General features: G+C 44.3%; 1 protein-coding gene across 1 annotated transcript in view; it reads left to right on the top strand.

Moving 5' to 3' along the window:
- The first annotated feature begins 536 nt into the window (after positions 1-536).
- The window catches only part of SLC35A1 (solute carrier family 35 member A1), a 48140-nt gene continuing 24886 nt past the window's right edge, over positions 537-23790 (top strand). Inside the window, exons 1-4 of the mRNA XM_068279395.1 lie at positions 537-643; positions 3904-4081; positions 21728-21887; positions 22033-22185. Of these exons, the coding sequence (XP_068135496.1) occupies positions 631-643; positions 3904-4081; positions 21728-21887; positions 22033-22185 (504 nt within the window). The 5' untranslated portion in view covers positions 537-630. The remainder of the gene's footprint in view (positions 644-3903; positions 4082-21727; positions 21888-22032; positions 22186-23790) is intronic.

The raw sequence follows: 23790 nt of genomic DNA on the forward strand, positions 1-23790 counted from the left end.
CACTAAAAGCAAATGCGTTACCTGCAGCGGTTTGCCGGCGATTCTAGAGTGATCGCGATTAGCATGTATAGAACCACTAATTGCGATCGCTCCCAAAAGGATAATTTGTCCAGTGGTTTTTCTGCGTTTATCACAGAAAAATCACGCCCGCAAAACGCTAGCTACTGTTTTGTGATTTTTAGTGTGAACGAGTCCCTAGTGCAATTTTACCCGATTGCACAGGTCAGTCCTGCTGCATTTCTCATGCGTTTGCACTGTGCCCACAAAAGCTATTGAAATCCCACATAATACAGTAGTTGATATTGATTTGTTTATACTATTACAATTTCTAGTGCTTTAGCATTTTAACCTAAGAGCTCAGACTTGACAGATGGACATAACTTCCACTTTATTTAGTTTCATTTTTCCAAAGGCATGTTCCCAGTCGGTTCAATGCAGTTGAATGGCGCTATCAACAACGCCGCATCTTCAGAAACAAGATTACTGTAACGTTTGAATGCAGTTCTTCCGCTCCCCGCTAGATGTCGCATATCGTAGAGTCACAGCGTTGTACAGCGTCACTTCCGGGATGTATTCTCAGCAGCTGATACTGACTTGTGTGCTGTAGGACCTGACGTGCTGAGGAACACCATGGCAGCCCGGGGTAAGCGCCCTCTGTATGGACTGGCATTTCATGTTGTGGGAGGGGTGTGAGAGGGCTGTGCCAGTTCTGAGCTCGCAGTGTGCGGGGAGAACAGCGAGCTGAATGCATTGTGCACTTATCTAGCAGGAAATGTCTTGTTAGGGACTTAGGGTGAGCATGTCACAGCAGTCCATGTACTACTTGTATTGCATTGTCCCGATCACATGGTACAAGTGGCACTGCTCAGAGGGCTGATGTATCTAGACCAGACAAATCTGATTCCAGCCACTTCAAACGATCATTCATGATTGTTTTGGGTAGCAGTTTAGTATGGGTACAGAGGCATCCCCTGATTTTGATGGGCTCCCCTGCATCATTCTGCCAGGTTGGATAACACCTTGACTGCTGATGCAGTTCTCACTGTGAATTGCAGGATGACTACTTATACTTGATTTCCTCTGTCCCCTGAGTAAGATCTGAGCAGCACACCAGTACACTGATTGAAATTGTCACCTGGAATGCTCACTAGTGATTGTTTTTGGCTGACATTCAGGCCTCTTTCACAGTAGGACGTTGCATTTTGATGTGACGTTAAAGTTGCACCGCAAATTACAACACAACGCCCCAAAAAAGTTGCAACGCAACTTAATGCCCCGTTATTGTCACATACAGTAGAAGAGCATACAGGCAATGAAAAGTATGCTTCCAAGTTATTACTGAGCATGTGCAAACAGTCTAACGCAGCTAATAATGTGTATAACGCACAGCATGCAGCACTGTCTAATAACGCTACACGTTACTCACAAACGCAACGTGTGCACTGTGAATGTCGCACAGACTTAGTATTGCTGTGCGTTAGTCTACGTTGAAACATTTTCTAACGTGCGACTGTAATGTCGCACTGTGAAAGAGGCCTTATTCTGCGTGCGTAAGGCTTTGTTCACATTGATCTGCATTATGCTACACTCTATCTATGGCCTTGGCATCACTGGAAATGCTGGACTATGAATGTGTTGACAGTTGTATAGCTTTAAAAATCCAAACTGAATATAACAAGATCCAACAAAGGTAGTCTATTTTTTTTTTTCAATTGAGCACTGCAGGGAGAATAAATACATGAAATGTAGCCTTTGGTCTTCGTCGATTGTAACTCGACACAAGCGATTTCATCTGGGCTGTGGAGTCGGTACAAAAATCTTTTGACTCCTCAGTTTATGAAACTCCGGGTACCCAAAATGGCTCTGACTCCTCGACTCCAACTCCTCAGTCTAATACTTAATAGAGCTGTGAATTTTGTACAAAAATCATCTGACTCCCAACTCCGACTCCTCAGTTTATGAAATCAACGACTCCGACTCTGGGTGCTCAAAATTGCCCCGACTCCTCGACTCCAACTCCACAGCCCTGGATTTAATGCTATCTGTGTTGCGCAGCTGATGCCATTCCCTACAGTGAACGGGTCAGCGTTGTGTTTCTCTGAAAATGCATGCAGCAGTGCAATATCATATTGCATTGCTGTGCAGCACATGTCAGTGCAGTCTATGCACTTCTGATGCTTTTGCGAGTTGCACAGCATACATGTTCCCGAAATGTGCATGGCAACGTATATAGTGCGGCTTCAATAGCATTGATACAATTTTATTTCAAAGCTGTATAAAACTCTGACATAATATTTAATAAAAACATGTTTTCCTACTTTTTATATGCCGTGCGGTTATCATATTTGCTTTTGTGCATAAGTATTATTATTCATTTAGAAATTACAAGCTCCCAAAGTACAGTTTGTTTGTTTTTTTGATCTGAGAGCTGACATTGCATTTATTCATAACTGGTTTATTCATCTTGAATTTTGGAGCAGAAATGCTTTCTAAAGGTAGCCATACACTGGTCGATTTGCCATCAGAATCGACCAACAGATCCCTCTCTGATCAAATCTGATCAGAGAGGGATTGTATGGCTGCCTTTACTGCAAACAGATTGTGAATCGATTTCAGCCTGAAACCGTTCACAATCGGTGGTGGTGGTGCTGCCGCTGTCTTCTTCTCCGCTCTGGTCTGGTCTCCGGGTCCGGCAGGCTTCACTTCTTCCTGTCTGGGGGAAGTTTAAACAGTAAACCGGGACAGGAAGAAGTGAAGCCTGCTGGATCCGGAGCCCAGCGCGGAGACGGAGCAGCGGAGACCAGGAGAGTCGCGCCGGCGGAGCAGGTAATGTATTGCGTCGGTCTTCGGGGCACCCGAACGTCGCCAGCGACGCGCTACCTACCCGCGGGCGATCGACGGTAATTTCCCGCATGGAGCAATCGACGGGATCGATTTATTTGGAGACAGAATAGATCGAAATTTAGCTTTAAAGGGAAGGTTCAGGGAGGGTGGGTTAAAAATAAAAATCAAATTCCACTTACCTGGGGCTTCCTCCAGCCCGTGGCAGGCAGGAGGTGCCCTCGCCGCCGCTCCGCAGGCTCCCGGTGGTCTCCGGTGGCGCGCCCGACCTGGCCAGGCCGGCTGCCAGGTCGGGCTCTTCTGCGCTCCAAGGCCCGGAACTTCTGCGTCCCACGCCGGCGCTCTGACGTCATCGGACGTCCTCCGGGCTCTACTGCGCATGCGCAGAACTACTGCGCATGCGCAGTAGAGCCCGGAGGACGTCCGATGACGTCAGAGCGCCGGCGTGGGACGCAGAAGTTCCGGGCCTTGGAGCGCAGAAGAGCCCGACCTGGCAGCCGGCCTGGCCAGGTCGGGCGCGCCAGCGGAGACCACCGGGAGCCTGCGGAGCGGCGGCGAGGGCACCTCCTGCCTGCCACGGGCTGGAGGAAGCCCCAGGTAAGTGGAATTTGATTTTTATTTTTAACCCACCCTCCCTGAACCTTCCCTTTAACATTAACGATTTGACAGCAGATTCGATCGGCGGGGAATCGGCCTAGTGTATGGCCAGCTTCAGTGTTTGACTGTGTTCAGGAGTGTCTGCACTTTCAGAGAAGTATTTACTTAATTGTATCGAGTGAGGAATGTAAACACAAGATAACATTATCTCCAGTTCGGATGCGTCCATCTTTCTCTGCAGGAAACGTTTAAGTCCTGTGTTTAACTAATTGAATGCTGTTCTAGTAAAAAAAAAATGGTGGTAGTATGTAATATGCTGTAAATAATCTTTTAGAGCAAAGAAGAAATGCTGGGTTTCGTTCCACTTTAAATAGAAATACTTTCAATATGACATTTAAAATTTTATTGAGTAGTCCTTATTAATGGGTTTTTGGTGTACTAATCTGTAATATGATTTCTCCTTAGAGAATGTGAGCTTGTTTTTCAAGCTGTATTGTTTGCTGGTGATGACTTTGGTGGCTGCTGCATATACTGTAGCTTTACGGTACACAAGGACAGTAACCACGGAAATGTACTTTTCTACAACAGCAGTTTGCGTGACTGAAGTTATAAAGTTAATATTGAGCGTTATTATCTTGGCAAAGTGAGTATCCCATTGTTTCTTGTTATTCCTTATGCATTAATGTGTACCAACCAGTACTAAGCAAATAAAGGTTCCATTACTAAGTAACAATAAAGTAATAAGCAGTGACACGATGAAGAACAAGATAAAAAGTTGCCACAGAATTCATACCAATGATCTGTTTCCTCTTTCAGCTGTGTGCTTGAATGCTCCCTGCTCTGTAGGGGTTGTGTGATTCCAGTCATAATTATATCAGTGATGGCTAACCTCGGCACTCCAGCTGTGATAAAACTGCAAATCCCATCATGCCTCTGCCTCCCCGAGTTATGCTTCGAGCTGTCAGAGTATTGCAATGCCTCATGGAACTTGTAGTTCCACCACAGCTAGAGTGCCAAGGTTAGCCATCACTGGACTATATGAATGTGGTACAATATTTAGATATTTATTTTTTTACCACATTGCATCCCCTTCTGTATAATGCTGGGCATACACGGCTTGTTTTTGCCGCTCGATCGTTTTGCCACTTGATTCCGCAGTCAATTCTCTTATCTTCCGCTCGTTTTTCTTATCTTTTTCCATTCACTGCTATCCAGAATCGAAGGGCGAAACAATCGAGCAGGAGATTGGACATGTCGGAAATTATCTATCGAGTCATCTTAATGGCTCAAAACCGAGCTGTGTATGCCCAGCATTAGATCAGATACCAGCAGATAACCTCTCCCTACCGCAGCTTCAAGCTTTGTACTGCTCACTGGAGTACAGAGCTTCATTTATTCAACAGAGGTGTCTCCATTTTAAATAGATTTTCATTAGATTCAATGTGTTTATCAAATCTAATGTCTAATCTATGAAGGTATTGTATAATGTTTCTACCTTACAACTGCTTTATTTCAGTTAACACAGGGGAGCTTCTTTAGTGCAGCAAACTGTGTACTCTCAAGGCAGCTGACGGTGATGGTCTTTTGCTTACTTCCCTGATTTCATTCACAAGCCATGTACCCTAAATGACATAAAGTAGACGCAAGAAGTTTTAGTGTAACATACAGTCCTATTAACACTAGTTCATCTTTCATACTACACCCATATGCCAGACACCTGTAGCACAGGAGGAAATATTCTGTTTATGCTTGAAGGCAGGATTGCCCTTTTCACGACAAACTAGGGCACAGGAGGAAATATTCTGTTTATGCTTGGAGGCAGGATTGCCCTTTTCACGACAAACTAGGGCACAGGAGGAAATATTCTGTTTATGCTTGGAGGCAGGATTGCTCTTTTTATTTATGAAATGGTTGAAGGTAGGCCCTGTTCACATCAGCAACTCATACGAACGCACGCCATCCGCGTTTGTATGCGTTGTGTGGCTGATCCCATTCACAGGAGTGAATGGATCAGCTGCGCGTTTCGGGAAAAAATGCATGCAGCATGCGTTTCCGGATCGCATTGGTCCGGAACGCATGCAGTGTGAACATCAGACAGTGCAGTCTATGCACTTTCTGATGTCCTGCGTGTCGGCCTCCTGCACGCGTTGACGAAACGCGTACTGTGTGAACGTAGCCTTACGACTAGGTTCAAGAGCAGAAAATGGCTACACAACTACCAAGTTTAACAATTCTTGCAGATGTAAATGATTGAGGCTTATGGATAAGGCTAGTTTCACACTGGGTTGTTGCGCTCCATCGCCTGTAAAAATAGGAACACAATGGAAGAGGAAAGTAGCATTGTTCGTTACACACAATGTGACACATGTATAGTGAAGCATACAGTACATGAAAAGTATGCTTCATTGCAACTTTAACCACTTCAGGATCAAACAAATTTTCACATATCAGCACTGCTCCCATTAATTCGCCAATAACTATTACTACTAATCACACCTAAATGATTTATATATATATATTGTTTCTTTCAAGACAAATTAGGCTTTTAGTGTGTGATAATTTTTTTAAGTAATTACCTTATTTTCCATGCATTCTAAAAGGAAAAGAAGAGGAACAGAAAAACACACTATTTCTCCATTTACATCCATCATAGCTTTAAAATAAACAGTGCTAACTATAAGTTAAACCCACACATTTTATTTGCGTATTCATCCTGGGTATAACAATACTTAGACTATGTTCCTAACACAATGTATGGTGACAATATTGTATTTGGAAATAAAGGTGTCTTTATTTACCCTCATGGTATACGTATTTAAAAAGCCAAGTTCCTAAGGTAACAATATATGTTGTTTCTTTCATGTTCTGTCACTTCATTTTCACTTTACAAGTCTTTTATTTTGGTAGAGAATATGCAAAAATGTAATTGCTTTTGATTCAGTTTGTGGCTAAAAAGAATAAACAAGACATGGGCCTCAACCCTAAAACTTTGTAAACTCTATTCTACTACTTATCACGGTTAAAATGTTACCACATCTGTCACTTGTAGTTTTGCTAAAACTCTCCCAAATCTGATCATAATTTTGAAAATTACTTTTTTTTTATGTTTGAGTTTGTCCATTACCTATTTTTTATGTGATGTGTGTCCAAGCTTTAAGCACTTAAGGACCATGGGTGTTTTGGAGGATCTGTGCTGGGTGGGCTCTCCAGCCCCCAGCACAGATCAGCAGGCAGGGCGATCAGACTCCGCCCCCCCTTTTTTTTCCCCACTAGGGGGATGTCCTGCTGGGGGGGGGGGTCTGATCACCGCGGCTCACGTGTGCCTAGCGGGGTGGGGGGGCTCCTCAAAGCCCCCCTCCGCAGCGCTATTCCCCCCTCCCTCTCCTTCCCTCCCTCTCCTTCCCTCCCTCTCCTACTCTCTGTGTAGCCTTCAGCCTATCAGACGCCGGCGATCCCCGGCCATCTCCTTTACGACGCTGGTGCAACAGCAGCGATGTAAACACCGGGGATTTCTTCCCCGCGTGTTTCCATTTCGCCTCCCTCCGTGAACTGACATGGAACGGCCGCTGGAAACACCACTGCGTCCAGCCGACGCCTATCGGCGTTAGGCGGTCGTTAAGTGGTTAAAGGAGAACTGTAGTGAGAGGTATATGGAGGCTGTCATATTTATTTCCATTTAAGCAATACCAGTTGCCTGGCTATGCTGCTAATCCTCTGCCTCTAATACTTTCAGCCATAGGCCCTGAACAAGCATGCAGCAGATCAGGTGTTTCTGACAAATTTGACAGATATGACAAGATTAGCTGCATGCTTGTTTCTGGTGTGATTCAGACATGTCTTCAGCCAAATAGACCAGCAGGGCTGCCAGGGAACTGGTATTGCTTAAAAGGAAATAAATATAGCAGCCTCCATATACCTCACTACAGTTCTCCTTTAAGGTCCACCGAAATGTATTCTACAACTCGTCACGGTTAAAATGATACCACATGTGCCTCATTTAGTAACAAACTGGTGGTGCACTCTCCACAAATAAACTGGTCGTGTATAAACGTCCAGTCGTCATTAAGTGGTTGAACATGCACATCATCCAGTATTGCACAGCAAGCCATCGCATTACTGAGAACGTCACATTACAATATAATCGCATCACGTTTGCTTTGCAGTAATATAGTCCCACGCAATGTGTCAATGTGATAGTAGCCTTATGCCTAGTACACACAATGAGATTTTTAAGGCAGATATCACATGATTAAGGCCGGAAGCTGCCGATACACATGGTGAAGGTGTATCACTCTCTGCACCTACGGTCCACAAGCCCTACACAAACCTACAAACTGAGCCTGGTGCCGGCTGACCGGAGGGAAGGTGTAATACAAGAAGAGTGGTGTGGATAATGTGTATGCATTACGGGAACCTGTGTGCACACGTTCAAGCTAGTCCATATACACACTAAAGAGACCCCAGTGCTACTGCTGAGTTATGTGAAAGCAAGCAGCTGTAAGGCGAACAAGTTTGAAATGCGACAGAGAGTTTCAACTACAGCGGGACGATCGACAGCCATGGACTCAAACTGCTGAGTGGTGAGAGCCTCAGTGAGGCAATACTCCATAGTTGTGAGACAAAAATCTTGGCTTAAATTGGGCTTATGCTGGATGAAATATGCAACTATTTCTGCACCATTGAACTTGCTCCATACTTCCATTAACCTTCCTGGCAGTAAGCTCGGGCTATGCCACGCAGGAGGATTTCTCAGGCCCTGCTGGGCCGATTTGCATAACCTTTTTTTTTTGGTACACGCAGCTAGCACTTTGCTAGTTGCGTGTACTGCCCGTTCGCCGCCGCGCCGCCCCTCCCCCCCCCCCTAGCGCTAGGCTAGCTACTGATTTTAAAAAAAAAATTTAAAAAAAATAGTGCTGCGCTGCCCCCTGGCAGTTTTAATTGACCGCCAGGGAGGTTAAAAAGTGTTGCACTATTATTGTGCTAACATACCACTGAGGTTTGCCTTTGTCAGAACTTTACCTTCATAGTGGCAGTTAGCTGATAGCATTTGCAGCAGTTATTTAATGGGATCCCTAGGTGTGACTGGCATGTGTGAAGTGTGTTGGTAGTGTGAATCCAGCCTGCTGTGCAATTGCCATCATTGAGAGTGATTTTTATGGTTTTAAATTGACACATTGGTGTTTATACAGTGTTATTCTACTTTTTGAATAAAGCATAGTTTGGTGAAGTTGATGCAGAGTCTGTTTCCATTGTATCGTCTATTTTCCCTATACCCTTTTAGCTTTGTAGGTAATGAGTGGGGACGCCAACATACAGCTATCCTGTCTAGTGCAGCAGCCTTCATTTTTGCATATTTTGCTAGTTTCATTTCTTACAATCCTTTGAGATTATTGTATTAGCTTTAAAGGGAATGTGTTATGGTTTTTAATTTAGTCCTCATTAACATGTTACAATCACTGCAATTGAATATTTAATATACAGTGCTGCCCATAATTATTCATACCCCTGGCAAATTTTGACTTCAGAGCTCATAGTTAGCAGGGGCACATGTTTTTTTGTTTTTGTTTGACGGGAAATGACATAGGGTCTCCCAAATGATAATAAGACAATGTACAAGAGGCATTATTGTGGGAAAAAAGAACATTTCTCAGCTTTTATTTACACTTTAACAAGTGTCCAGTTCAAAGTTATTCATACCCTTCACAAACTGTCACAGGCCTCAATTCACGGAGCATTATCAAACGTTTATCAAACACTTTATCAAACGTTTGATAATTTACCTCTTTAAAATTTAAATTTAAAATCTCATTTTAAATTCACTAAGGTGTTATATATTTGTCGAATGTTTTACCGATAAAACGTTCAAATATATAACACCTTAGTGAATTCTAAATGAGATTTTACCCATGAGGTAAATTATCAAACGTTTGATAAAGTGTTTGATAAACGTTTGATAATGCTCCGTGAATTGAGGTCTTAGGCCTAGTGCACACCAGAGCGGTTCGGCTGCAGTTTGCGATCCGCTTGCGGGTGCGGATCTGCTAGGGTAATGTATTTCAATGGGCTGGTGCACACCAGAGCGGGAGGCGTTTTGCAGAAACGCATACTCCCGGGCTGCTGCAGATTTTGGATTGCGGATGCGTTTCTACCTCAATGTTAAGTATAGGAAAAACGCAAACCGCTCTGAAAAACGGCACTTCAGAGCGGTTTGCCAGGCGTTTTTTGTTACAGTAGCTGTTCAGTAACAGCTTTACTGTAACAATACAGGAAATCTACTATACCAAAACCGCTACACAAAACCGCAAAACGCTAGCTGAAACGCTGCAGAAAAATAACAAAAAGCGTTTCAAAATCTGCTAGCATTTTGCGGATCTGCTAGCGGTTTTTGGTGTGCACCAGGCCTTAGTCTGTGAAAAAAATCAAAAATTCTATACCATTCCAAATAGTCCAAGCTGTTCTACAGCATCCTAATTACCCTGATGAATTGGGAACAGCTGTTTTAATCAACTCAACAGGTGAAAAACAGCACCTTTCTGCAGTTGGATTGACTAAATTTTTTTTTGTTAAGTTCCAGTGGCTAAAGTGCAATTAGTATACAAATAAGTATTATTAAAAAATACAAGATGTTCCGCACTGTGGAAAATCTGCGAGGACGTGGTCGGAAGCCAAAAGTGACACCTGTGCTGGCCAGGAGGATAGTGAGAGAGGTGAAAAAGAATCTCAGGATAACCAGCAAAGTCATCCTGGTGAATCTGGGCTCTGCTGGTGGCAATGTCTCAAGGCAGACAATCCAACAGACATTGCACACTGCTGGGTTCCATGGATGCAGACCGAGGAGGATACCACTTCTCCAGATAAGATACACAAAAGCTCGCTTGGCCTTTGCAAATAATCATCTGGACAAAGAAGAAGACTTCTGGTCCTTTGTTTTATGGTCAGATGAAACAAAAATGTAATTGTTTGGTCACAATAATGTTCCCTTCATTTGGCGTACAAAAGGAGAAGCCTTCAACCCAAAGAACACCATCCCCACTGTCAAACATGGTTTTGGGAACCTAATGCTTTGGGTTTTTTTTTTTTTACACCAATGGACTAGGGAACCTAATCACAGTAAATGGCACCATGAAAAAAGAGCAATACATGAGGATTCTCGACAACAACATCAGACAGTCTGCAGAGAAACTTGCCCTTGGGTGCCAGTTGACATTTCAGCATGACAATGACCCAAAACACACAGCAAAAGTGGTGAAGAAATGGGTAGCAGACAACATTAACGTTTTGGAGTGGCCCATCCAGAGTCCTGACTTGAATCCAATTGAGAATCTGTAGATGGAGCTAAAAATCAGGGTGATGGCAAGAAGACCCTCCAACCTGAAAGATTTGGAGCTCATTGCTAAAGATGAATTGGCAAAAATACCTGTGGAGACATGCAAAAAGCTGGTCTGCAATTATAGGAAGCGTTTGCTGTAATAGCCAATAAAGGCTTTTCTATTGATTATGGAGAAGGGTATGAATAATTTTGGACTGGACACTTTTTGCTCAAATGTAACTAAAAGCTCTTATTATCTTTTGGTAGACACCTATGTCATTTCCTGCCAAAAAAATTGTTTGCTGGTTGAATAAGAGTAACTTTAAGTCAAAATTTGCCAGGGGTATGAATAATTATGGGCAGCACTGTATGTTTGGTGCTCCAGTGGTACTGCCAGGTTGTGTAAGTAGAGAAGTGCTTGTTTACCTTCAGTGTATTATATAAAATATCATTATGGTATGCTACAGTACATAGGGCCTGCTACTTAAGCCTGGTACACACATCCAATTTTAATTGGCCAATTTCACCACCTGCATATAGTATGAGAGCTTACCTACACAATCTATTCATTGTATTCAAAATCTGTTGGCCCTTATACTACATTTAGGGGTAAAATTGGCCAGTCAAAATTGGATGAGTGTGCACGCTTTTAGGTCCCCTGAAATCATCATTAGAGATTGCTTTTTGAAGTGCGTGCAAGTGTCCACTTGGCAGTTGCTGAAAGCTCTTTAGAAATTGTATAAAGGTGGAGAACCATGCCCAATCGCTATTTTGTTTCACCACCGAAGCTGACAGCTTATATGGGGAAAGGTGGTCCAAAACAATCAAGAATAATATTTTTGGATGGCCATTATTCAGAATCGGTGAACAGTGAACAGAGGCGCCAAAAGGATAAAATCGCTAAAATTCTTAAACAGGCTTAGGAGGCAGTGGTGGACTTAACCCCTTTAAAGAGGAACTGTTGCAAAAATCTTAACATTTAAAACACATACAAATAAATACGTTTCTCACAGAGTAAAATGAGCCATTAACCTCCCTGGCGGTAAGCCTGTGCTGAGCACGGGCTATCCCGGCGGGAGGCACCACTCAGGCCTCGCTGGGCCGATTTGCATAATTTTTTTTTTTTGCTGCACGCAGCTAGCACTTTGCTAGCTGCGTGCAGTGCCCGATCGCCGCCGCTACCCGCCGATCCGCCGCTATACGCGTCGCCGCATCCGCCCCCCCCCCCCCCCAGACCCCGTGCGCTGCCTGGCCAATCAGTGCCAGGCAGCGCTGTGGGGTGGATCGGAGTCCCCTTTGACGTCATGACATCGGTGACGTCATCCCGCCCCGTCGCCATGGCTGGGGCTGGGGGGATGCCGCTGAGCAGCGGCTATCATGTAGCGAGACCTCGTCTCGCTACATGAAGAAAAAAAAAACGTATTTGCTGCCCCCTGGCGGATTTTGACAAACCGCCAGGAGGGTTAAGAGAGATCGGCTATTTCCAACTATCTCTGTGCTGAAAGCCACAACAGCTCCCCCGCTGGAGCCAGGGAAGGTAAATATATAAAGCCTTGTCAAGCTTGTCGAGCCAGGATTGCAGGTCGCTTCGGGGGAGCCAGCGATGGATTGCCTGCAGATACATGGGTAGGGGAAGCACCATTGGGACCCCGAGACTTCCCCCTCCCGAGGTAAGTACACCCCCCAGGGAAACCAGCAGTGGGAAGCTTCTGATCAGTCCAGAGGATTCCCAGTTTCTTTTACATGCCATTGATCCAGGGCTGGGTTCCCCTTTACCTGGTCAAGCCAGCGGGTTTAATAGGTTTCTATGCATACTGAAGAAGAATGAAAGGTGTGTGGTTCTAACCCAGGCATGGGCAAACTTGGCCCTCCAGCTGTTAAGGAACTACAAGTCCCACAATGCATTGCAGAAGTCTGACAGCCACAGTCAGGACTCATAAAGGCAAATGCATTGTGGGACTTGTAGTTCCGTAACAGCTGGAGGGCCGAGTTTGTCCATGCCTGTTCTAACCAGTCTTCACCTGACTTATATACTGGCTGCCTCAAGTCTATTGACTAATTTAAACAGACTCTTGTCTAATTAAAATGGCAAAGCGTTTGTATGCTGCATTCGCCTACCAGATTATGCAGGATCTAAGGCTACCTCCCTGCCATTCCTGCAGGAGTTGGCCCACGCAAATTCTTGCATCTCAACAGGGGCGCCGCGTGTAGGCCTCCTTGTGCCCCCAAGAAATGAGGGGCATCGCAAACACCCCCACAAAGCAACCATTGCCCGGGAGTGCTGCAACTGCACCTCAGGAGGGGGGGTGGGAGAGAAAGAGCACATGGATGGTACACCCCCCCAGAAGCGGCCTACGCCTTGGGAGGATTATCCATGCTGCCCCCCAAAGGATAGATTATCTACCTATGCGTTATTTACTTACCGGTAGTGCACACGGCGCATCCTGGGAGCGAATGCACCAAAGATGGGGGGGGGGTGCAGACAAACCCCGGTGCGCTTCCATTGCTGGGGGACCTATCCGCACCCCCCCACAACACCCCCAAAAGAAAGAACACATTACAATGCATACTGGAGAAGAGTGAAAGGTGTGTGCTTCTGACCAGCTTCACCTGACTTATATACTGGCTGCCTCAAGTTACTGCAGAAGTAGAGCATCTATCCTTTGGGGGGGGGGGGCAGCATGGATGGTCCTACCTAGCCGTAGGCTGCGTCTGGGGGGTGTACCATCCATGTGCTCTTGCTCTCTCCCCCCCCCCCCCCTCCTGAGGTGCAGTTGTGGCACTCCCGGGCAATGGTTGCTTTGTGGGGGTGTTTGCGCTGCCCCCCATTTCTTGAGGGCACAAGGAGGCCTACACGCGGCACTCCTGTTGAGATGCAAAGTTTTGCGTGGGTCAACTCCTGCAGGAATGACAGGGAGGAAGCCTTAGATCCTGCACTATCTGGTAGGCGAATGCAGTATGCAAACGCTTTGCCATTTTAATTAGACGAGTCAGTTTGAATTGGTCAATAGACTTGAGGCAGCCAGTATATAAGTCAGGTGAAGACTGGTTAGAAACACACACCTTTCACTCTTCTCTAGTATGTTTAATAGTTTTCTTCTGGATGGGATGTGTGGCTGTGGTCGAGCACACTTGCATTAGGCATGTGCAAGTACAGTATATGCATTCCCAGTGGAGGGAAGCGCTCATGCACACAGAACAATTCCTCAGTGCATGAGCGGTCCCTCTACTAGGCATGTGCAGACTATACTGGCACATGCTGAGTGTGGCGATGCTTGAAAGCAAGAGAGATCCCGTGCTGGAATGGAGGCATGTGAAAGGCCCAGGGAAACATCTGGGCTAGCCAGAGGCTTCCCATACCGAGGTAAATATCAAACATTTTTTTTGTTTTTCAGGATTCATGAGCCAAATAAAAGGTAATCATATTTACTTACCTAGGGCTTCCTCCAGCCCCTAGAAACCTATGTGTCCCTCGCCACAGCTCACACATGTGCAGAAGCCGTTGATCTCGCCAGGTCAGCGACCACTATGGAGGGGACACCAGGACACTGGCAGAGAGCAGAGCTGTGGCAAGGGACACATAGACTTCTAGGGGCTGGAAGAAGCCCTAGGTAAGTAAATGATTTTCTTTTATTTGGCTCATGTGTCCTTTTGCTTTAAGTATGCGTGCATATACAGGGAAATAAGAGGTACTGTAAAGGTAGCCATAAGGTTAAATCTAATCTCTGTAGATGACAGGCTATCATGTACCTATGGACTAGTGCAACAGTTAAGTACACCCCTTAGATTTTTGTCACCTCAAATGATTGTTTCTGGAGAAAATCTAGCTTATGTACATGTGACCTCTTCCTGTGACCAGACAATCAGAAAAATCCTTGGCCAATGTTATTGTGCAGTTTTGTCCCGCCAGCAGAGTGCCTTTCACGGTTCCACCCAGTTCCACCTCCAGTAGGGAGCCGAGCATCTTGATTATATAATGACCATTACTATTTTGTCACCTGAAAGAACAGTAATTTCATTGTGACAGTTATACTGTGTGTGTTTATAGAACTACTAGTGGACCTAAGACCGTTTAAAAACGGGCTCTAGGTTTGTTTGTTTTACCGCTGCTGACGCTGCCAGTCACTGCGCATGCAACCGCCCGCACTCGCCGGGCGAACGCAACCATCCTCTTCCACCTCGCTCCCTGGTCCTGTCCAGCTGTTTGTTACTGCGCAGTAACAAAATACAGTGTTCTCCCCAGGATTTTTTTCCAGCCGGGTGGCATGAAAAAGTAGCCGGGTGGGGCAGCACGGGGAAATTTGGCGGTGTGGAAAATTAAATATGCACTAATTATGTCCCACACATGCGCCCACGTGTACGATGGCAACTATGTAGGGCATGTGTATGGATGAAGGACGCATCCCGGAGCTAGCAGTGGACAGGTAAAGTATAGGGGCAGGGGGCACATTGCACATTAGGGGGGTAGGCGGCAGATACTTACAGGCTTGACGGTAGTGTCTGTGCACGATGACAGCCTTTATGCGTTCCTCTGCAGACTGTCGGCTTAGCCTCGGGCGCTGGTCCCGCCTCTTACTACCGCAGAGCCAATGACTGCACAAGCTCGCCGGGAAGCGCTGTGCAGATTCGGGAGCAGCGCGCGATAGCCGGCTACACGGTGATGGCAGCTGGGAACACAGTCAGCCAGGCGGTAATTGATTTTACCCGGGCTGCCCGCCAAACTTGATTGATCCTGGGGAGAACACTGCATAATCCCCAAAAGGGATCAAGCACTTCCAAAAAATACACGAATCCAGAGTCTCATCACCATAGAGACAATACAGCCCAAGTATGTGCTACCCATGTTTCCTTGGGTCACTTCTGTTTACCACCACATGCCAAAACATGCTAATATGGTAATTGGTTTCTTCACCTAGATTGTGGTAGAGATATCAGACTGGAACATTAGATTGTGAGCTCCACTGAGGCACAGTTTGTAACATAACCATGGGCTCTAATTTAAAGTTCTGCAGGTAAATTCACTTAATACAGTAATATATGAGCACTGCAGAGATCAAACATCTCTGCTGTAACAACATTCCATTGAGCAGCATTTGAGTAAGAAAAGCAATATTGCTAACATTGTGCAGTTTGTATGCATTATAATTTAGTATAACTGAACATACAGCAAGTGGATTAATTAACAGATTTTTTTTTATAACAATGCAAGTTCAATTGAACTGTCAGATCAGTTTCTTTAAACTAAACTAAAAAAACCTGAAATGTCAGTCATAACATAAAGGACAAGTAATGAGACGTGGTTTGATTCTCCACCTCAAAGACCATTGAGAGAAACTAAAACTATCCCGAGTAATATTTGACTGGTTCTCCTCCTCCTATTTACACCAGATGACTACTGTGCTGTAAATATATACTGTATAACTCACTGGGATCTCCAATTGTATAGCTATATAAAGAGAAGGCAAATGTTCATAAGACAAAGACAGTGTAAAAAACAAATTCTGAAGCTAAGCAAAGATCTTTCAACTGTATACTTTACATCTACATTTTCTGGAAAAAAATCCATTAGACACAAGTGATGTGCCGTTCCTCGCCGTTCGGGTTCACCTGCGGACAGAATCTCAGCTCAGTGAGCTGATGTGTTAGATGTCCCGCCCCCTCTCCTCGTCCCCCCCCCCCCCCGAGTTTTCAAACATCCCCCGGCAGAGTAGAGTAGCAAATTAGTCAATACCAGCAGCTTGTCCGTCACCCTCCTGCATATACAGGCTCCATTAGCAGAGTGGACGCTTTCACTCCACCGCTCCTTGCCGTTTGGGTTCCCCTGCTTTGCCTGTCACATCTATGACGCTATGCAGTGGCGCCTCGCCACTAGAGGGCATCATAGATATGAGCCGGTGACAGGCAAGCAGGGGAACCCGAACGGCGAGGAGCGGTGAGTGAAAGCTTCCGCCGTTCACTCTGCTAATGGAGTTTGTATATGCAGGAAAGGGACGGACACGCTACGCTACGGGTAACGACTACTTTGCTACTCTGCAGCGCTGCTCTGTGCAGATTCACAGCGCTGGTCTTTGCTAGGGTTTTTGCAGTGATAGCCGGCCACGTGGTGATGGCAGCTGGGAACAAAGCCAGCCGGGCGGTAATTGATTTTCCCCGGGCGGCCCGCCCACTTGATTGATCCTGGGGAGAACACTGAAATAACAGGGACGCTGCATAACTGCTGGAGGCAGTGACACAGGGTAATTATTATAAAGGATTGAGGCTTGCACACAAACATCTGCTGAAGCTGGGTTCTTTGGCTTTGTGTTAACTGGCAAACTTTGGCAGATGGTGCACTGATGGTGGTTAATGGAGTTCCTCCATGTACTTCTGCCAAATTGCCATGCCAGCTATTCCTTGCGGCCAAATTACACTATTTTTTTATAGTAATTTGGGCTCCGTCTTTTGACGGAGTCACATTACTGCGTGAGCCCCGCTATAGCCATGTAATTCACATTACGGCCCATGGCGGCGCATGGTGAGCCCAGATTTCCTGTGTCTCATGCTGACACTCCCATTTAGCATCTGGATGGTATATGTGCAGGTAAAAGAAGCAAAGAACCTTAAAAAAAATGTTTGCTTAAAGTCTTGTATAATGTGTGGTTCTGACCAGGAAGGATTTGTTCTAACCAAAGTGGGATAAAAGACTGCACATTTGCCATTGTATCAGTATGTGGCAGATGCAAGGAAATGGCCGGAACTGGTTTTATCTGTGATTAGAGATGAGAGTTTATAGCCAGTGTGAGTCATATATAGTCTTGTATAAATAACAAGGAGGGGATTCTTGACACTTATGAGCTCTCCATGTCAAGTTAGAAATCTAACTCAGTTTGGTTGTTTGGTTAAACTCCCTTAGCATATGTACTTTACATCAAACCTTATTTTTTGTGTATCTTATATATTGACTTACCCTATTTTCTGAAGTAGAAGAATAAATAAATGAATCAGAATTATACAGTGGGAGAGTGGATCTGAGCATAATAATTTGGTTTGGGCTCTGTTCAGAAATCAACTTTACTTTAGAACCCACCCACTGTTTATTGTAGGCACTTCAAAGGTAATATCTCAGGACTGTTCTATAGCAGTTAAACTGTCTTGGAAGATTCTGAAGCAAGCATACATTACTTATTAAAAGCTAAATATAGACACTATTGTCAGGCAGAAATCTGGGGTGAGTACATATTTCCTGTTTGTATTTCCCACTTCGGTTTGCAGTGAGCTGTGAACTTCAGTGGAATTCAAAACTTACTGTAGCTGAAATTGTACTCCCGGTCCTCTCCCCGGAAACCTGTACTTTCTTCCAGGAGTACAGACTGCCCAATATCTTCATATTTTGAGTCATTAGCTGCACAGAGGAGAAACTTGTCACTCATTTAGCACACCAGGACTAAACTATTGACTGACAGTGAATGTAGACATTACAGTATGTTAGGAATCCTACATGCTTGCATTTAGGCAACCTGTAATAGGGTTTACCATTAATCTCTGTAGTGAATAGAACAATTATTGGCATTAACTTTCTCATGGCATAAGTGACCTTTCCATTTAATAAGCCTCTTTCTAGTTCTAGGGCAATTAAGTTTAAATTGGCTCTATTAGAAATGCAGGTGTCAACCCAGGACAATTATGCAGCCTGTGAGCTTGGGTAGTGGCTTTGTGCAGCAGAGGTTTTTGGGAGGGTGTGATGCTTCATGCCAAATATGCAATAGTCTACTCATTACACGATCACCTTTTTATCCTCATACCTTTTTCGCTTATATGCCTGTTCAGCTTACTTATGGCTAACTTTTTTTTTATTGAAAATGTTCAATCCTGCAATACATTTACAATTAAGATTAAAGATAAAAGAAATATTCCATGCTTGAAAATGCTACTTTATTTAGGAGTTTGCTGTTCTTGCTTCTGCTGCTGAGAGATTAACGCATTTTGCAGACTATAAGACGCTCCTGACCATTAGACACACCTAGGTTTAGAGGACCAAAACAAGGGAAAAAAATATATACTAAATCTGGTGCATCCATGGTGAAGGGTCATCTTGTGGATTATGCCCCCTTTGTACCTCATGTCTCTCTGTGTCCTCCTTGTGTTCTCCGTTTGTCCCCCTGTGTCCTCCTCTGCATGGGCACAGTACAGGGAGTCATTGGAGGTTTGTATTGGCAAGTGTTCACAAGTCAAGAATTCCCTGCGTTTGGACTATAAGACGCAATGACTTACACACACACACACACACACACACACACACACACACACACACACACACACACACACACACACACACACACACACACACACACACACACACACACACACACACACACACACACACACACACACACACACACACACACACACACACACACACACACACACACACACACACACACACACACACACACACACACACACACACACACACACACGAGAAAACTGAGTCTTATAGTCCAAAAAATACAGTTTTTCTGGCCAGTTCTGCAGATGCAGCTCAGCAGAGTCTTTTCTCCCTATTGTTAGGGGGAAGGGGGGATGGGCAGGATCTGTCAACCTGTCTGTTGTGGTCTGTTCCATTAATTGGATCACTTTAGCCCCAAGTATGAGCCTAGCCTTATTCTCGCAGCCGCAGTGGGAGTAGGGAGTTAGAAATTCCTTTAAAATGGCCGCATTAAAGTAAACCTGGACGTTTCAAGTAGAAAAAAAAAGTCAGGTACTTGCCTTGTAGAGGGAAGCCTGTGGCTAATCGAGAAGCTTTTTCCGATCCTCCTGTACCCCACCACTTCTTGCCGGGACCCTCTTCACAGCCACACTCCCGTCTGTGTATGAACGCAGCCACAATGCTCAAGCACACTGACGTCCTGAAGTGAAGTGCTTTCATGCTACTGCACAAGTGTGGGCCATTATTGTGTCTGCGCACACAGATGGGAGCGCGGCCACACTAATATATTCAACAAGCTGTTGTTGAATATGTTCAGAGTGTCCCAGCGCTGATTGGTGGTGTGAGAAGGATGGGGAAAGCCTCTGGAGTTTATCTGGATTATCCAGAGGCTTCCCTCTACTGCGGTAAGTGTCTAACTTGGGCATTTTTAGCCCTTCTGCTACACTTTAAATAAAAAATGTGTTTACAATGAAATTCTAGGTTTTAAATCTGGTCAGTTATATTAACCCTCTATCCACAAACCAGACTAAATTCATTTTTAATCGTCTTTTGACACACTTAGACTAAAGCTGTTTCTAGTTGCACACTTGTGCTAGTCAGAAATACCCTGTGACTAAATTTTTTTTTACCCTGTTATGGTTTGTTTTGCAGTGCAGGCAATTTTGGCTGACATTATAACACTACAGGATTGGTAGAGCTTGTCTGCTGATTTGTTCTGTAAGAGAGAGAATGCAACCAGTAAAACCAGTGAGATGCTTCAAGCAGAACTGTGAGCAAAAGTAAAAACTGGTTGCACAAAGGAAATTCCCCCTGTACAGCTGCAACTTCACACCGTCACACAGCTTTGTCAGCAAAGTATCTGGTATTCTGCTGTCATACAGTGCATCCAGAAAGTATTCACAACGCATCTCTTTTTCCACATTTTGTTATGTATCTACCTTATTCCAAACTGGATTAACTGTATTTTTCCTTAGAATTCTACACACTACACCCCATACTGACAACGTGAAAAAGTTTACTTGAAAAATCCCAGATGTATTGTACAGTCCTTGTTTTGAATTCAGTGAATTTTATATAGCAAATAAAGAAAATTCTGTTCCTGGCATTTTCCATCTTGCTACCCTCTGACTGAAGCCAATCCCAATATCATTTCCTCCCTTAGTTTTTTTCCTCCTAGAAACTGCACTGTCATAGCTAGCTTGCTTTGTAAACACATCACTGAACTGCCCTCAGCCAATCAGTGGGGAGCAGAAGGGGTGATGACAAGCTTTCTTCTCTTGGCAACAGCAAAAATAGAGCCAGGCTGACTGAGATAAAATTTATTACAGCAGAAATGTTTCTGAATTGGAGTGCTTGCAATACAGGGTGAGGTTGCAGGCTGCATATTAAACACAGTGCAGTTGGTGAATGGAATTTGATTTTGTGGCTCACTTCCTCCTTAAAGGGACGCTTAAAGGAACCGTCAGGAAAAAAAACGAGTTTCACTTACCTGGGGCTTCTGCCAGCCCCATGCAGCCATTCTGTGCCCTCGTAGTCACTCACTGCTGCTCCGGTCCCTCCCTCCCTCCTTCCCGCCAGCTAACACTGGAACATTAACACATACACTTTTACGCGTGCGCAGTATGGAGCCGTCTCTTTGGGAGGACTCGGCTCCCGAAGACTTCCGAAGTCCCCCGCGGCGGGGGATTGGAACGGAGGATCCTTAGCTGCACGGAGGGCTCCGGGAGAGGAGAGGGAAGGCTCATTAGGACTCAGAGCCTTCCCTCTCCTTAGGTGAGTATCTGACTTTTGTTTTTTTAGGACGGGTAACAATGGCTTTAAGTGAAATATATTTTGCCCATTTACTTCACCTGTGGCTTTTACCAGCCCCGTGAATTTCTCCTGGTCCCTCGCCCACATCCCGCAATTCTGTTCCTCAGGTGTCCCCCTCCAATGCTGGATGTGCGTCCCAGTGCTGCACGCTTGCTCCAACTGCACTTGCGCAGTAAGCAAACATCGCTACCGCACATGCGCAGTACACTCCCTCGGCTGGATTAAGGAGGGGACAGCGGAGGAATGCTAATCATGGAGAGGGACCAGGAGGACTTCAGGGGGCTGGAAGAAGCCCCAGGTAAGTAAATGGACATTTTTTTTTCCTCTTGAGCACACACTTATCCAATTAGAACAATGCTGAGTGATCACTATGTACAGTATATTAATAAAAAGATGATTTCTTATCAGTCATTGTTGGTGCATGGCATTAATAGTACAAGTGTGGTAATGTCCTGGAATTGATTGTGCATTTTTTTCTGCAGAGAGACTGGCAGCACTGGGAGATTGTTCAGCACGTTAAAGGAGAATGTGTGGGGGAGTCCAGTGGAGATGTTGAAATTGTCTGTGCCATCTCTGGTGTACGCTTTGCAGAACAACATGGCTTTTGTGGCACTTAGTAATCTTGATGCAGCAGTCTATCAGGTATGTGTCAGTTATGTGTACTCTAACAAAAGAAAAAACGTCTGAAATATTTTTGTTTTTGCAATTAGGCTGCTTTTCAGAATGTAAATAAAAACGAGCAACATTGTTTACTATTGCCCATTTATTGAATGCATTATTCTTGTAGGTGACCTATCAGCTAAAAATTCCATGCACAGCTTTATGTATGGTACTGATGCTAAACCGCACACTGAGCAGACTTCAGTGGTTCTCGGTCTTCATCCTATGTGGGGGAGTCACTCTTGTCCAGTATAGTCCAGTTGAGACTACCAAAGTTCAGGTAACTGTCTATACTTCCTTTTTTGGTACTTGTAGTGTTATTCTTGTCCATTTGTAATTTGATGCATAAATCTTCTTCATGTAACAATTAACAGCTGTATTGCCTCTATTGCAGTGAATCTGATCCATGATTGTCTGGTTCCCTTCACTACCCTTGACCTTAAAGGGGCATTATGGCTAATATTGCTGATTTTATTTAATAAGATAAATAATGTGCACAAGAGGTTCAAGTTATAAAAAAGTCTGGTGAAATAAATGTCTGGTGAAAAGTAAAGTGTTGTGACAGGACACATTACTGCAGCTGGAGGGATGGGTATACACAATTAACCACTTAATTCTATCTAGATTGATATTTCCGTCCAGATAGCCTACAGTGCTGCCGCTGAGCCAGGCACGCGCTCGCGCTCGCTCCTGCCGCCTTCCGTTAGCCCGGAAATCAATGAATGAGAACAATGTTCTCATTCATTGATCTAAGTCTCCGTACGAAAGACCAATGCCATCTATGAGACGGCTCCGTCTTTCAAAAATACCCTTCTGTCCCATCCACGCATTACTTTCACTTTGCGTAGTAATACTATGCATGCAGAAGTGGGTTGCGAAGACATCTTGTGGCCAAATAGTAAAATTACATCTGGAAATAACAATTTTCAGATAATGACATTTGTTTACTTTTAAAATTAGTTCCTTACCTCCCACACTCCCAAATAGCTACACATTTTTTTTTTTTTGTAAAAAAATTAATTAAAAAAATAAAAAAATACATAAATAGTTAAATTAGGGACTGAACTTTTTTTAATATGCATGTAGTAAGGTATATTACTGTTATTTTTTTAAATTATGGGCTTGTAATAAGAGATGGACGCAAAACTGAAAAAATGCACCTTTTTATTTACAAATAAAATATCTGCGCCATACATTGTGATATGGACATAATTTAAATGGTGTAATAACCGGGACAAATGGGCAAATAAAATACATGGGTTTTAATTACGGTATCATGTATTATTTTAAAACTTTAATGGCAGAAAACTGAGAAATGATGAACTTTTTCCATTTTTTTTTCTTAATCTTCCTGTTAAAATGGATTTAGAATAAAATAATTCTTCACAAAATGTACCACCCAAAGAAAGCCTAAAGGGTGGCGGAAAAAACAAGATCTAGTTTTCAGTGTGATAAGTAGTGATCAAGTTATTGGCAAATGAATGGGAGGTGAAAGTTGCTTGAATGCATAAGGTGAAACAACACTGAAGGCTGAAGTGGTTAAAGGGAACCAGAGACAAGGCACCCTCATGTATTTTACCATATATATCAGTGGGAACATTATAGAAAACACCTACCCTGCTGTCTGTTTCATTTTTAACTGTTCAGCTTGCTTCTAATCAGCCCTGATAAAATCCCCGAGTGAGCATTCAGTCTGGCTTTGCTATAATGACTCAGCTATAATGATTGCTGAGCAGAGCCACAAGAGGGCAGGCTTGGGCTTGAAAAGACACCAGAGAACACAGACTCAGCTATAATAATTCCTGAGCAAAGCCAGACTGAATGCTCAGTTGGGGATTGTATCATGCCTGCTAAGAAGCAAGCTGAACAGTTAAAAAAGTAACAG

The sequence above is a fragment of the Hyperolius riggenbachi genome, chromosome 4, assembly GCF_040937935.1.
Source record: "Hyperolius riggenbachi isolate aHypRig1 chromosome 4, aHypRig1.pri, whole genome shotgun sequence".
Classification (NCBI taxonomy): domain Eukaryota; kingdom Metazoa; phylum Chordata; class Amphibia; order Anura; family Hyperoliidae; genus Hyperolius; species Hyperolius riggenbachi.